At 44.5% G+C, this 14268-nt stretch overlaps 1 protein-coding gene across 6 annotated transcripts in view; it reads left to right on the forward strand.

Moving 5' to 3' along the window:
• LOC119708340 (solute carrier family 23 member 1-like) overlaps positions 1–14268 on the forward strand; it is a 34482-nt gene that overhangs the window by 10742 nt on the left and 9472 nt on the right. For 5 of the 6 annotated variants that reach the window (XM_038154601.1, XM_038154602.1, XM_038154603.1 and 2 more), the window contains exons 2-5: positions 7011–7160; positions 8464–8621; positions 11623–11782; positions 13124–13305. In XM_038154601.1, coding sequence (XP_038010529.1) covers positions 7011–7160; positions 8464–8621; positions 11623–11782; positions 13124–13305 — 650 coding nt within the window. Of the gene's footprint in view, positions 1–671; positions 3449–7010; positions 7161–8463; positions 8622–11622; positions 11783–13123; positions 13306–14268 lie in introns of those variants that run through there. The other variant, XM_038154600.1, reaches the window with a different exon arrangement.

Consider the following 14268-nt stretch of genomic DNA (forward strand, 5'->3'; position numbering starts at 1 on the left):
GGTTCATAATTTGGGAAAGAATGTGGTGCTAATAACACCAAGGCTGTGGGTTCAGTCTCTGTATGGGCCATTTACTTAAGAGTTGGACTAGATGATGCTTGTGAGTCCCTTCTAATTCAGAACACTCTGTGAATCTATCCCACTTGGGACTCCAGTTTTAATTTGGGAGTTTTGGAGGTACACACTGAAGGCAAAGGGAGCTCCTGTATCAGTGCTTGCATTGCAGAGGCATAAAGTTTGAGTTATGTCCCCCTCAGGGGCATAAACTGAGCCAGCCTTTACTGTCATGAGCAGCTGTCCAGGTCGCTTGACTGGCAGCAAGAGGTATGCCAGACACATAAGTCTAAAGCAATCTGTATTATATTTTTTTGTTTTCTTTCCTAAAACATTATGAATAACTTGAAAAGGTGTGTACCTGCTGATTCATACTTAAAAGCCATTTGTATAATTGACTGTCATCAATAATCAGTAGTTCACATCATTGCTGTTCAAACATGCATTTTTGCTAATTCTATAATACCTTGTTCTGAAAAAAACCTCACAATTTAGTAATTTTATTGATAATCCTGTTATATATACTTAAATATGCATAGAAATGTGCATGTATACATTATGTATACAATATTTACATGTACACAGAGACTTGCTACTTTTCTTGCTTATTTCCAAAGGCAGGATATTCCAGGCTGCAGCATTTCACATGGACCCCATAAATTTCTACTTTGACGTATACATAGTGCTATTTCATAACCTTCATCTAGACTCCAGATTATTAACCTTCTGTTGGCGAGAGGTTGGTATTGTTAAACTCTTCATTCCTAACAGGCTTAATGTTCAGGCTTTTGGCTGTGTAGGACTTCCTTATTGTGTTTTTTACTAAAATCTACAATCTGTTGGTACTCTAAAAAGTGCATTTTTTGCACTGCAGGATTTCCCAGGGTGGGGAAACTGGTTTTCTTCTCAGCTTTTTTTGAAGAAAATGAATGCTTTTGTTATTATTATTTTGTTCTTCTTATCCTGTTCACTTAACACTTTTTTGTGTGGGCAGTTTCACATGCTAGTCTAGGTGACACAGGTGTTGTTATTTACCCATGCCTTTTGGATGTTAAACAAGTTTAAATTGTTTAAGAAGCCTTGGGTACTGAATGCTTGGGTCTCATCTGAAAACAAGGTTATGGGCTGAGCAGGATTGAGGAGTCATTGAACAGACGCTGGGCTGAAATTAGCAGTAGGAGACTTTTTTTATAAAAATAAAAATTTACTGAGAAGATAGATCAGCTCCAGAGGGATATTGTGTCATTCTAGTCTAGAACTAGATGATCTTTAAGGTCTCTTCGAACCAAGCCCATTCTGAGTCTATGATTCTATGATCTTCCAGGTCTTTTCCAACACAAATCATCCTATGATTCAATGATTTTGATGTCTTAGAATTTATCTGTCCAGCAGCATGTAACTTCACTAATAGTGTTTAGGGCGATGTTGTCCTATCCTGTAACGCAGTCCTGCTCTCAAGAGAAGATCTGAGACTACCATAGCTCTACAGAAGGAATAGGGACTGGAGTTTATTTCAGTTCCACTGCATCCTTCAAGGAAACCAGGAGATACTATCAATGGCTGGTCACTAAGTGCAGGTGATAACTTGCCCCTCTCCGAAGGAGTTCTTTGCAATTGAAGCTCACTGCCTTAGGAAGCTGTTAAATTAAATAGAGTTTAATCTAAGTGGGAGGTGAGGTGGCTAGATTGGTTTGATGGAGCATTAACACCATTAGCTACTTTAAGAAAAGGGTAACTATGCTTTGGGCCATCTGATGGTCATGAGCTAGGATCCTTAGATGTATGGGGATAATCAGATGACCTGAAGTCATCTTTTTTCAATCTTATGTTTTCTATACCTATTTGGTGTCATATTCTGATGACTTGTGTGAAAGGAGAAGCCTCTGCCTTAGTGTTCCAGGTGTTAGTCACACTCACACCCACACATCCTCCCAAGACTACACCAGCAGAGACCAAAATCCCTCACAGTAAGCAGCTCCATCAGCCAGTGAGTGCTCCTTTCCTCACTCATACACACACACACTCACACACTCTCTCTCTCTCTCTCTCTCTGGTGTACTTCTTCCTCATTCAAACTCAACCATAGGTTTCCTACCAAAGAGTCTCAGGCAGCAGAATTTATAAAAATAAAGAATTTAATAGAGGGTACAGCAGCACATCATCTTGAGCTGGATGCCTTTGGAGAGGGACTATGAACAAAGAAATCCCCTGGCAATTAAATGCTTAAGATTACATGCCTGCCCTTCATGTGCTCTTAATGCAGTTTTTTAGTCCAATGGTGATTTTTTGTCTGGGTCTTCTAGTATCTTATTGGACTCTTTCTCTGTCTTCATGCAGGCAAGCCATTACCTTATTTTATTGAGTTGATGGTTGTAGCATCCTTATCTTCTGTTTTGCACTTCTTGTGCACCTGTTCACTGGCAGAACATGGAACTAAAAAAATGTTAGACTCAGGATAAATATTACAACTAAATAATCAGTGTATTGTCAATATTCTTCCCATCCTAAAGACAAAACACAGCACTGTCCCAGTTACTAGGAAGATGAACTGTATTTCAGCCAAAAGCATATCTCTATGAAAGTCCACAGCTTGTGGCTCAAGGCTTCAGGAAATCCAGCTGCTCATGCTAAACAACTAAAGCTAAGCAAACAGTATTCTAAATCACACAATATTACAACTATGACTCATTCTATTTCAAATTTATCTAAGCTGAACAACAAATATATGTAAACACTTGGTCCTTGGTTGCTGCCATAAATAAATTCACAGTAAAAGCTTCATTCTTTTCAGGGTGTAATAGGAGATGACAATGTTTGTACCTCAGCCAAAATATACAGTAGTTTACATATCAACTAAGTGAAACTGTCTAGTAATTGAATGTCCCAAAGATGACGACAAAGATCTTCAAACAGGCCCAACCCACACAAAAAAATGCAAGTTGCTGTTGAAACAGTAATGAAGCAACAATTTCCAAGGCTGTGTTGCATGCCTCGCTGATATCCTCCAGCATCCTTACCTGTGGATGAAGTTTTTCTGTCAGGAGTTACTGATTCTCTCACTCCAGGGAAGGGCTGCTTTCCAGATTGATTTGAATGCCGGTCCTCTAATCAGCTGGAGGGAAGGAGTCACTTATATAAGCCCAAGAAAAGGAAATACTTCTGCAATACAGCTCACATGAATAGCTAGGACTGAGTGCTGTTTGGCTCCTGAAATCCAGCTTCTGCATCTTCTCACCCTGTTTCTTTGGGGCTGTTTTGACTGAAAGGAGTGGGAATTTGGGAGGCTTTCCTCTTCTGACTGGTCCTTTTTCAAGGCAGTCGGTGAAGGCAAGCGGAAGGCATGACACCTTCTTCAGACAGAGATATCAACGGGCTTGGTAACCCCAGCTTTGCGGTGAGTCTGCTCTCTGAAGGGTAATTCTTGCATAAAGAGGTGCAAACCCTGTGGAAGGAGGAGAAGGGGAAAGCTCAGGGCTCAGGCTGCTGCAATGATTCTGGTGTGTCGTAAACTTCTGTCTCAGCTTTTATTAACAAGAATCCGAGGAATGATTTCCTCACTACAGCCCCTGCTGCTGCTGCAGGCTCAGCATACTTTCTACTCTCTCGCACCCTTTTAACTTCTTTTCCCTCCACTATTTCTAAAATGATAATGTAGATGAATGGCAGTGCACGTGTATCTGTACTGAAAAACTGGTGAGCTTGTGGCTGTGTTCCTGGGTAAAGCATTTTATGGATTCATTAGAAAAATTGCAATAGAATTTTAACCTAGTAAAAACTGTGTTTCTTTGTCTTTTGGACCTATTTCCAGTGAGGTGAATTGTTAGAAAGGTGGTTGAAGAAGGGATTTGGGTGTCAGCTGAGGAGGGCACCCTGTAGAATTACAGATGTGTAGTAAAAGCTGTAAATGATGTGCCAGTCCAGGAGTGTGTGGTACACTGAGAATGCTGCTAGCTGTAAGAGCCATGGGAAGGGTCCTGGGACATGACAGCCCAAAGCAGGGGTCACCTCCCTTAGAAACTAAAAACTTTGCTTATTTTCTGTCATCAGCTATGAAGGAGTGGGGTCCTGCAAACATCTTGCTACCTTGATACAGACCACCTGTCTGTGCTACCTTGGAGGAAGCATTTAACTTCTAGTGTACAAGTCCCACATTTTTGGGTAGCTGTGGGTGAACTTGCTGTGTGCAGTGGAGGTGCTGTGCCAGCTGCGGACAGAGCCTCAGGGAAGTGCTCAGAGTCAGTCAGTTTTCCTTCATTACTTTTAACAGGCTCTCCATTTTAACTTGTTCTGCCATAACGCATATCAGACTTGTGAATTTTTATGGTTTGAATCACCCTAAAGAAGGTAGAAGACAAAGGACGTTTACCTGTGGTTGAAACAGTTCCATTCCTGACAGTCTTCCTGATACGCTTATTTAAGATGTGATTGAGGGCTCTTGTGCTGTGTCTGGAGCCTGAGGCACATGGAAGGTGTACTGGTCCCCTGGATTCATGGGAGCAGCTGGGCTGAGAACCGCCAGCTGTGGTTTCCCTTCCGTGCTCCAGACTGCTCCTGCCTTGTCCTCCTGCCAGCATCTCAGCCTCACAGGCCAGCTGAGGTTGGAATGCAACTCTGGAGATCACTTTCTCCAAACCCCTGCTCAAGCAGGGCTGTCCAGAGCCTGCTGCATAGGGCTGTGTCTAGACAGCATTTTAATATCTCTAAGGATGGAGAATCCACAGCCTCTCTAGGCAACCTGTGCAGTGCTTGGTCACACTGACAGCAAAAAAAATATTTTCAGATTTTAAGATGGTACCTCCTGCATTTCAGTTTGAGTCCAGTGCCTCTGCTCCTTTCTCATCCTGATAGCTCCACTCCATCCGTTTCCTGATGAGCCCTACTCATTCCCCTCCAGCTCCTGGGGAGGGTCAGGCACTCATGTGATGATCATGCGGGGCTGTTACTGGCACAGGCTCTGTCTGCCTGGAATATGCCTCCTGCTTAATACAGGAGAAATTGCAGTGAAAAGAAAGGAGCTTACTGCTGTCTGCCTAGCTTAGCATTTGTCTACCCGTGGTGTTATTCAGGAGTAATTGTCTCCAAATAACTCCATGCATGGGCAGTCTTAAGTACCTTGCTGTACATTTGTTAATCCATGGCTCAGGCTCTCTTGTTCTGAAATGAAAATGTCTGCACAAGGAGTTATTAAGAAACACCTTTTGCTCTTGAGGTTCATGCCTGAGTCCAGTTTGAATTAAATCTGCCTTCACCTATCTATTTTGAAGTATCTGTAATGCTCCTAGTTTGCCTAGGCTGGATAAATACGCTGTGTTTGTTAAAGAGGCTTCTCCATCGTAGGAATCCTGGAGCAGAGTCTCGGGCTTTAACTTGATGAAGGTCGTTTATTTGAGTGGTACTGCAGTACCAACAGCTCGAGCTGGGTGCCGCTGGGGAGGGCCCTTGAACAAAGAAATTCATAATTCAATCATACCCTTACAACCTGAGTTCCCTACCCCTCATACAACAGTTCAGATCAATAACAATATTAGGGTCTGGGGTCTTAGGGATTACATGGCTTGTTTCAACAGCATGACCTAAAATAGGATTTTGGAGACTCAGCCAAGAGAATGCAAACCTGGAGGTTTCAGGCAAATGATTTTGGTAATAATCTGCCATACCTGCAAAATTTACGACCAAATGCAGCATTAATTTTGTATCTCTGTTCCTGACCACAGCACTACCTGTTTGCCTTCATCAGTAGGTAGGTCAGGAGTGTTACTGCAGACATTTCGCTATTGTGTTGGGTATTTTGGTGTCTTCAGGTTCCTGCAAGACTTGGAGGATAAAAAAACCTAAAAGAATTTGGTGCAGACAACCTCATTAAGCTTCTCCGGACAGCAGGTTTCTGTCCCTGCCTGATACAGTAGGGCATCTCAGCCCAGAAAAGCCTTCTGCTGCCAGGATGCTGAGGACTTGCTGGTTGGAGAGGGGCCAATGAAACAAATGCTTTGGGATCTTAATTAGCTTTTGCAATCGGCCGTAAATGTTGTGGTTTCCCAGGCAGCCTCCTTCCACCCTATGTGTATGTGTGTGTGTGTGCACAGGGGTCAGAGTGGGCTGGAAGGAGGCACGGCCAGCCAGGAGAATCTCCTCAACTTAAAAACTATGGCAAATGAAGCAAAGCACTACTTTGCTTTCCTTGGCAAAATGAATCTTTATATAAATAAACTCTGAAAGGCATTGCAGTTCCCTGAGAAACCCTGGGGCTTCTGGCTGCCTGGGAGGAGAGCCGAGCCTTCCTGGGTAGCAGTTTCAGCCAGCTCCTTTGGCATGGATGCTGGGATTTCCCATCTACTGGTGTCCCTGTGTTTCACCCAGCTCCTCTGGAGGAGCAGGGTTTTCCAGTAGGACAAAAGGCAGGTGTCTTTATTAAGGCAGAACTCTGGTAAAGGTGAGCATAAGGAGATTGAAAGAGAAGATCCAGGAAATGAAATATAAAATGTGCTTCTACTCAGTAATTAGTGGCAGCCAGGTGTTTTAGCATATTTTATAAAAAATGCTGTTTGGGTGGAATTGCCAGGAGGTACAGAGACCAGAGGATAGTGCAGCTTTCACTGATAAGCCCACTTCATACTCTTCCATGCTTCTGGTTGCAGTTTCTTCATCCTTAACTAGATTTTAATGATATTAACACACTTTGTCTGGATGTCCCTTTGAGATTGAGACACCCTGTAGTGTTTCTTCAGGCATAGACACACCAGCACATACAAAAATTTTCCATATATGTTTTGTGCCTCTGTTTTAATTTTCCCTCCTTGGTTTGTTTCTGTTTTTGTTTTTTTTTTAATATTGTGGCATTGTTGAAAGCTACACACGAGGTATTCCTGCCAGATGTGGAGCATGGCTGCAAGAGAGGTGGCTGATGGGCATCTACAGGGCCAGGCTCTGGCTAACAAAGTGTCTCTCCTGTTGTCCAGGGTAAACGCGGGAGCCACTGTCATTCCTCACCAGCTCATGCTGCCTGTGGCCCAGATGAGGGTGGAGGCAGTAGCCACAGTGGGACCAAGCTTGGCTACGCCATCACAGATGTGCCTCCCTGGTATCTGTGCATCCTGCTGGGCATTCAGGTGAGATGGGAAAGCAGGTGGAGGCTGGGAGTAGGTGAAAGTTACATGGCTGTTCAGCCAGTTAATTGGGGTGAAACCTGAATTTGGGAGTGTTTTACTTTCACAGGGCTTGAATGGAGCTCTGAGGCTGGATCTTAGTGAGCTCAAGTCCTTTGGGCCACATCCTGAGCACTGACTGTTATCATCATGCCCACAGTTCCATTGCACCCTTTGAAGTGCAAATGGTCAGGCAGAGTCCTGGGGCTGGGGTCAAACAGTTAATAAAATCATGTGGGATACCTTGGCTGAAGGTAGCCAAATGTGTAAGGGCTTTCTGAACTTCTGCCTTCCCATGGCAACAAGAACTCAGCAGCAGGCCACATGCTGTTTGGGCTGGTGTCTGTGCCCAGATGTGTTAAATAACCCAGTGCCTCCAATGCCATGCTGGGTAGGGAGCCTGTGGGAAAAGAGACCTCAGAGTCATTAAGATAATGATGGACTGTGCTTGGAATTGGTGGAATTTTGTACTTTGTTTTCTTAAATGGAAATTTAGAGTGTATCAACCCAACACATCTGCATAATAATTTTAATAAAACATGGCTGTAATGAATGAAGTGTGTTTCTGAGTGCCACCAGTTCCACCACTGCAGTGCTGTGCTCCAAAGTGAGAGTGAACAACATAGGTTAATAATTAAAACAAAAAGAGGTTTTAAAACTTGTTTTCAGATTTAGTAATTAACAACAGGTCATTGTAGAAATATGTCTGTGACTCTTCTGACAAATACAATGCCCAATTCTTCCATTCTTTGGCAGTCACTTTTTGTGGTCATCCATAATTGTGCTGTGTGGGAAAAGCTACTGATGGCAAAAAACATGTAGCTCAAATTTGCCAACTTTTTATGTCATCCTTTGTGGTGTAAATAAGATGGACTGAAATATTTGCATTCACTTTGCCTGATTGCTCTCTCCCTGTACCTTGGGAGGTCCCCAGCTTCCTGGAAAAGTATGTCCAACAGCTTTGTCTGCAGATGCTGGGGATAAACTGGTTGTGTTTGACAGTGGCCTGGGAAGTCCATAGCACTGCAAAAGGTCTTTGGACATGTAAAGGAGGAGACATTTCAGTGGGTGCATTGCAATTCTTGTAGGTGCTTTGGAACAGCCTCTAACAGAGCATTAAAGCTGCCCAAAAAAACCAAACAAACAGAGAGAATGGTTGATGTTAGTATCTCCCAAGCACAAATCTGTGTGTTCTCTCAACAACATGGTAATAACACCGAGCCAGTTCTGTGTCCTTCTTCACCCAGTCTTTCTCTGTGGCTCCTAGCACTTCTTGACAGCCATAGGAGGTCTTGTAGCTGTCCCGCTGATGCTCTCCAAAGGCCTTTGCCTCCAGCATGACCTACTGACCCAGAGCCACCTGATCAGCACCATCATCTTTGTCTCAGGAATTTGCACCCTGCTGCAAGTCGTCTTTGGAGTAAGGTAGGCCAAATGCAAGAACTGAGAACATGAGCAATTACTGGGTGCTGGCCACCACCCTGTTGTAGAGTTTATCAGTGAGTCATTTGTTACCCTTGGGCAATCAGGGTCCATGCCAAAGCACCCTGAAACTGCTGAGAGCTTTGCAGGGTTACCTTGCTGTTCCAAACTTTGCGTCTCCTGATACTTCATATAGCTTTTTTTTTGGGTTTATAAGGAATCTGTCCTCAAAGTAATAGAGCATTGCAACATGCAGTAAAAAGTACCTGCTTGTTCCTTACTCCAGGGATCTTCCAGCTGAGGCAGGAGCCTTCTGATTTGGGCCCAGGGTCAAGAGAACACAAATTCTACAAGAAACTCTAGGGGTAAAGTCCATCTGCCACCACTTAGGGACTCAGGGAAGAGTTCAGCAGCACATCCTGTTCTGTGGTGCCACTTCCCATGCTCAGGGATTTGTGGCATAAAAGGTAAATCCTTTGCTCATGAGCAGCTAGCAGTGAGATGAGCATGGAGTTGCTATTCAGTACATAGAAAAAGAAGTATTTAATGGCAGAGGTCATTGCAAATACTCCCCTTTTCCAGAAAGACCCTGTATCTTTGCTGACCTTGAAAAATTTCTTCTATTCCCATTGTCATAACTCTGGGCTGTCTCTGTCTTTCCACAGGCTGTTTTTGCCTCCATTATGGCAGGAACCTGTGTTTTTTGCTTCAAAGACAAAAGTTATACATTCTTTGGCTTCTGAATCTGAGGGACTCTGGTTAATCACTGGTCAACTGCCAGCTCCACAAAATGTTTTTCCTCCTCCTGCTTCATTCACTACTGAAACTTTTCTCTCTTGGTCTTAAGAAGTATCTGTAGATAAACTTCCTGAGGAGTGCTCCCCTTCTCCTACATTGTTACAGGATTACTGGAGGACGGAGGAGCACCTTGACTACAAAAAACAGAGAAACTGGGTTTTCAGCTAAATTCAGGCTGGAGTCCATGACCATCACTGCTGGTGCAATCCAGGCATTCTGAGTTCTCCCAGGCACCATCCTAATGCCTCAGTGCATTCCTGAGAGCTGTAATGTCCCCTGCTCTCTGTTAACTGGGGATTAAAGAGTAGCAGAGAGCCTGTCTCTCCCATGGATGAATCGCTAATTGAGGTACAACTTAATTGAGATCAAATTAAGTGGTAAGGAGCTGTTCCCATGGGATAAACTCAAATGGCTTTTGCTGTGCTGAGGGTGCAATTGCCTTGTTGCTGACCCCAACTATAAGGCATGAGGACATTCATGAAGCAATAGCCAAGGGAAAAGCTGACCCACTGCAATCTGCAGTTCAGTCATGCTACACAGCATGAAAAAGCAGCAGTGGGTCCCAGACAGTCGCAGGAGACACTGTCAGAGGCTCCTGAGGACAGACACAGCTCATTTGCTGTTATGGTGAGTCCTGCTTAGTAAATGCTTGGACATCATATACTGATTATCAAAACATAATATTGCCTTCCCTATTTCTGAAGCTTTCCCTCTTGCAAACCTCACAGGAAAGAGTTCAGTGTTCCCCATAAGCATTACCTTGGCACCCCATTTTCCTCTGAGCCTATCCATGGCAGCACTGGCTGTGAAATATCTTAGGGACCAACACAACAGGAACTAAAAATCTATTGTTAGATTCTAAGTCATGGCCCTGGGCCTTCTCTGTTTCTTTTTGTTTGTTTTTTGTGCCTCGCCCAGCAAAATTGTTTCAAAGCTTTGACAGTGCTTTACTTGTGCTTGATTAGGATAAATATTTGGTTTAGGTGACAGAGACATGGTCTGTTTCAGCTATGCCATCTCTTATTTCAAGAATGTTAGAAATTCCTTTGTTTCAGGGAAAGCTGTGCCCTGCAAAAGCTGTCACCTGAATGGCTGTCCCATGGCTTTTCTGAACAGATGCCATGAGAGCTCCTGGCACAAGGAGAGGTTGCTTTGGGGGTTCCTCCTAGGGGTGCTCCCTAAAGGAAGGAAAACAGAGGCACCTTGGAGATTTCCCTTGGCTGTTTCCTGGATGTTGTGCCCACCCTCAGGCAGCTTAGGATTTTTCAAGCACACTAGAGGAATGGTTAAAAAAACTTGCACTGCATTGGGGGCTTACGTGGGGCTTTGAGGAGTCAGTCAGGCCTTTCAGGTCTCTGTCTCCATTTCTTCATGCATGGAAAAAGAGGCTGGTGCAGCTCAAAGGAGCATTGCTCTGCTATGTAAATCCCTGCATGAAGCTGGTGTTGAACTCCTCTGGAGATGCAGGCTCCTTGCTACTCTGAGGGATTCCCAGAGGGAGAGATACTCTAAGCCAGGAGACATGTGGTATGGGGGGAGAGCCAAGGTCTCCCCAGTCACCCAGTCAGTGTCCATAGACCCCTCCATGCAGGTTTTCTTTCTAGTTTCAGTGGAAATGCAGAAGAGGAACTGGCATTAAAACCCGGTGTACTAAAAGCCAAGTCACATTTTCTATCACACTCAGACTGAGGATTGTTGTGACATGGAGAGTAGTTAGTGCATGCCCTTGTGTGCATGAGCACGTTATGAAGAAAGCCAAAGCAGACAAAGGGGAGAGAGGAAGCAACTGGATATTGGCAAGATTGACTAAACTTTTCTTCAGCATCTCACCATCTTTCTTCTTTGGTCTTCTTCCCTCGGCCAGATTTTTCCTACTCTGTGCAGGTCTGTCATCTCATCAGCCATTAGAAGCACTACTTGTACCTTAACACAGGGTAGCAGGGCTGGACTGTAGCACCGTTGTGCCCCTCCATTGCTGGTACTTGAACCTCATTTCTTACCCCATGTCAGTGCTCTTGCATGCAATAGGCAGCTATTCCTCCCCATGGTCAGTGACAGTGAGCTGCCACAACAATTCAAAAGATACTGCCAGAGGCTGTGGGCAGACTGATATTAAAATTTATTTTGCTTTCCTTTCTCTCACCCTTATAGAGCAGAGTTTCTAGTACTCTCACGTGTCATTTTTTTCCCTCTGCTTTCCTTCCAGGCTGCCTATTATTCAAGGAGGGACTTTAACATTCCTGACCCCCACCTTGGCAATGCTGTCTCTCCCCAATTGGAAGTGCCCTGCCTGGACAAACAACGCCACCCTGGTGAATGCCTCTTCACCTGAATTCATCGAAGTCTGGCAGACACGGATGCGAGAGGTATATGACATTTTCAGTGGCACCTGCTCTGTATCAGGGCCGTTTGCTTTCAGTAAAGTGCCTGACCATATCATGGCCATCACAGCTGGAAAAACTTCTATTCCCAATGAACTTTGGCCCTCAAACTGTGGCAGCTTTCTAAGCATCTATTCTCTATCAAAAAAGTAGGTGCTTCACTGCTGCTGAACAGGGGACATGCAGACCTCCTCATGTGATTTACGGTCCCTGCAAAGTCTCCACTGGTCCAGTCAGATCCCTTCTCTATAAAGCATGGTTAGCCTAGAAGAAGAAAGGGAGGGAAAGTATTTTCAAGGAAACAACTCTCTCTAAGCACAGGAAACCTAGTAAAAAAATGCAAGGCAAAACCTACTGTAAATATTAAGGAAAAGGATATTCTTAGGTAATCAGAAGGGAGGAGGAAAGGTCAGGGGTCTCACTGCCTTATTCTACATCAATTGCCTTTATCACAGCAAGTGACTAAATTTGCCTCTGTGGATCCATTTGTTGGTGTGTTTTTCCAAACCTCTTGGGAAGTGTTGAAAGCTCACCAGGGGTTTTCTGTGCAGCACAGGTTGCTCTCTGTTGATACACATAAATCTATCACAAGGGCACTGCTGACGTCTAATTTTAGCCTGGGTTATTCACCCAGCCCCTGTGTTTCTCTTCCCTTTGGAGCTGGAGGAAGGAAGGTGCTCAGCACCACAGAGGTTGCAGCCTGGGCTTGTTACCAAATCTGAGAAGGCAGAGAGCAGCCTTGCCCCTGCCTGAAGCTGACACTGAGGTGAGCAGCATTTCAGAATGTAATTGCTGGCTCCTTGGCAGTGATTGTCAAACACTGGGAAGTTCAGGATGATAAATGTGCTCCCAGAGTGAAACTGATAGGAAAAAAAAGAGGCTCTGATGAGTCACTTGCCTCAGCAGTGCGCTGAAGAGACCCAAGCCCTTCCCAAAAGGAAGATCAGTGGAGACCATGGCCCTGCTCCTGTTTTTGGGGCAAGAGCTTTTCCCCTGTCTTGGGGGAGCAGGCAGGAGAGTGCAGGGCAGGTGATGCATGCTTGGGTGGCCCAAGAGGACAGGGAGGAGGTGATCTCTGGAACAAAATTAGCCCTGGTGAGGAGTAAATCCATCAGCCAAGGGGGGAGTTGCTTTGCTGCTGCTTTGGTGGTCTTTCTGACCTGATATAATTCTCAGCCAGGTTTTACTGTTGTCAGCAGGAGGCCTTTATGCCAGTCTGTCACTACAGACTGAGCCTGGCTCTCATGCTGATTTGCACTGACATGAAGAAAAGGCTCAACAGCTGGAGTCCATTCTAACCTCTGTTTTCATCCTCCATTTTTCCAGGTGCAAGGAACTATCATTGTAACTTCTTGCTTTCAAATCTTTGTTGGATTTTCTGGCCTGATTGGATTTCTGATGAGGTTCATTGGCCCCCTGACAATTGCCCCCACTATCACCTTGGTTGCACTACCTCTGTTTGATTCGGCTGGAGATATGGCTGGGCAGCACTGGGGCATAGCATTCCTGTAAGTCTCATATCTTTATGGGAAACATGAGAGTACACAAATCACCTGCCTCAAATATGAAACCAAGTGTCACAGTCTGTAGCAGAGTTCCCCTGGGTTCAAGGTTTATTTGTTGAGCACCAACATGTGACAGGCTTGTGCAAGGCAGCCATGTGGCACAGTCATTCTCCTCCAACCCCCAGGAGGCTAAGCCCTCAGCAACAAAGCAAAACCCAAAAATGAGTTAAAACCACTGATTTTTGTAAAAATATGAAGTTCAAAGGCTTGGAGAGATACAAGCCTTCCCCATGTGTGTGCAGTCTCCCTCACAGTTGTCTACACACACTGTCTTACACACCCATTATTTAAGTTCAAAAGACATTCCTAAAATGACCAAGTTGAGCATTCAGGTATTCTGTGTTGAAATAGCTGGTGCTTTATGTATTGTCTTCACATGAGTAGGAGGAATTGTTCTCTCCAGAGTCGCAAGGCTGCTGAGCACCTTTGTTTATGCAAGTAGATGAAGTGTGCACTCACACAGTCTGTCTGGACTCTGTAGCAATAGAAACCACAAATGGAAACCAGTTCCTCCTCAGAATTTCTCCCTCCAGTCATGCAGTGCTTTGAATTGTGTATGTCACAGACTGTCTTTGCAGAGAAGTGAGAATAGAGTTTTCTGTGCACTGTTGGAATTCTGCCTGTCCCTGACTATTGCACCTACAGTTTGTCACCTTTTCCCATGGAGAAAACTACCAGTTTTCCAGTGAAGTCAGTGCACTTCAGCTGGTGCAATTGATTTCTCATCAAATCCTATCCAGATTAATTCACTCCATGTATAAAATTTAGATTTGTTGTAAAATAATGAGGAGGTCTTCAGAGGCGTGTCTAACCCAGGAAAGTCCATGGTCTTCTACCAGCTCAGCAGTCGAAGTGGGACACCCAGTCCCTGCTCTCTCTGCACATGTGGTAGCCTCCAGCTTCATC

Source organism: Motacilla alba, chromosome 1A, assembly GCF_015832195.1.
Source record: "Motacilla alba alba isolate MOTALB_02 chromosome 1A, Motacilla_alba_V1.0_pri, whole genome shotgun sequence".
NCBI classification, from domain to species: Eukaryota; Metazoa; Chordata; class Aves; order Passeriformes; family Motacillidae; genus Motacilla; species Motacilla alba.